Source organism: Leguminivora glycinivorella, chromosome 19 (assembly GCF_023078275.1).
Source record: "Leguminivora glycinivorella isolate SPB_JAAS2020 chromosome 19, LegGlyc_1.1, whole genome shotgun sequence".
NCBI classification, from domain to species: Eukaryota; Metazoa; Arthropoda; class Insecta; order Lepidoptera; family Tortricidae; genus Leguminivora; species Leguminivora glycinivorella.
In genome coordinates, this window is record NC_062989.1 from 14,232,333 (window position 1) to 14,234,104 (window position 1,772).

A 1,772-nucleotide genomic window follows, 5' to 3' on the forward strand; every position below is an offset into this window, starting at 1 on the left:
ATTTTTCTTCGCTGTGCAACATAGCCGCTACGATGTTGCGCAGCGAAGGATCTCCAACTCCAAGCTCCGCGATCATGACGTGACGTTCAACAGCCCAACGACTACATACTTCGAGAGTGTGTTGAGCTGTGTCATCCGGCGCGCCACATTCATGGCAAGCTGAGTTGGCTTCCTCTTTATTTTACACAGGTAATGACCGAAGCACCCGTGTCCGGTCATTACCTGTGTCAACCTAAAAGTCATTGCTCCGTGCGATCTTCCTACCCACTCCATGAAGGACGGGAGGAGTGCCTCTAAAGTATAAGTTCCATAGCGACAATCCTCCAAGTCCTCCTTCCACCTTTCCTGGGCCCTTGTGTGGGCTTGTTGACGCGCCCTCCGCAGTTCTTCAGGCGCAGGGAATTCATTTAGAGCCCTGCATCTAACCCTTTCCCTATGCGCATCAGCTAACACCTGAGCTTCTAGCTCCCATGGTAGAGTACCCGCTAAGGCGCACGCCGCCGCCCAAGACACTGTGACGTAGCCCCGTATCATTCGAATAGCCACCACCCTTTGTGGTCTCCGCAGCAGGGCTTTGTTGGTTGTGTTCAAGCGATGCGCCCACACCGGAGCACCATACATCGCCATACTGCGAGCCACGCCGGCATACAGGCGGCGGCACGGAGCGCCTGGCCCCCTATGTTAGGCAACAGTCGGCCTAGTGCAGAGGCAGCACCTACAATTCTCGGAGCCAATTGGAGGAAGTGCTCCTCAAAATTCAAATTTTTGTCCAAGACAATGCCCAGATATTTGATATGGGGCATTACTTGAACCATCTCGCCGCTTACAGGAATGGTTGTCCCAGCTGGAACTCTCCAGCCTCTTTTCTGGAAGACGATAGCCTCCGTTTTGGGCAGAGCCACCTTGAGTCCCAGTAGTCTGATCCTGCTAACCATCAAGTCTGTCGCTACTGCGGCCTTTCTTAGGGTTTCCTCCAACTGAGCTCCTCGGACAGCTACCATCGTATCATCCGCGTAGCAGATAACAGTTGTCCTAGGAAGTAGAGTCGCTCTGATTGCCCAGTCAAACGTCCCGGGAACCTACCGTAATTAATATAGTTCTAAATAGGTCAAAATACACTGCAAACTGACCTAACTCGAAAATAAAATATTAAAAAAAAACGTTAAACTAATGTCCACTAACTTTTTAACAGATAAATAGTTAATTAAAGAAATTTAAAAACCGTGACGAGTGGCGGAAAACAGGGTAGCACGCCCAACTTTTAACTGCCTGTCGGGGGAAATAATTCGTGTATAAGCGAATTTTGGCATAGTTGTAGAGAATGGTGTCTTAATTCACGTACTCAAAGTACTCTTGGGTCGGGGTGGTAATGGTAGTATGGAGGGGAAAAGACGGACAATAATAGTACATTGTACTAACGAGAGTAAGTTGGCTTGCTGGAGCGATTTAAAGAGTCGAGTTAGTAATATTCATACTTCCCGAGTAACGCACAATGTTTTTCATCACACTTGCATTATAAAAAAAAATCTTCCCTGTCCATCTTTTCCTATCCATATTTCATGATCCCAGATAAAAAGTGAACATATTTTTCTTTGTAGAGAATTTTCTGAAGATTACTTGTGTCTTGAAACATTTTTTGCTACGTGGCACAGTTTAAGAAGTATTCACGAAAAACTAAAAAAAAGGGACTTTTTCCACTCCCCTCTACCCGTTATCTCCACCCAAACCCCCGAGTACTTTGAGAATGTGGATTAAGACACCATTCCCTACAA

At 46.9% G+C, this 1,772-nt stretch overlaps 1 protein-coding gene across 1 annotated transcript; it reads right to left on the bottom strand.

Annotated features, from left to right (window-relative positions):
• Positions 1 to 587: 587 nt before the first annotated feature.
• LOC125236781 lies at positions 588 to 1,001 on the bottom strand. Its single transcript, XM_048143706.1, has one exon. It carries the CDS (start codon positions 999 to 1,001, stop codon positions 588 to 590), a length of 414 nt encoding a protein of 137 aa, XP_047999663.1.
• Positions 1,002 to 1,772: the final 771 nt, after the last annotated feature.

Excerpts from the sequence above, each read along its gene's own strand:
- LOC125236781 (XM_048143706.1), bottom strand. The coding sequence starts at position 1,001 with ATGGTAGCTGTCCGAGGAGCTCAGTTGGAGGAAACCCTAAGAAAGGCC.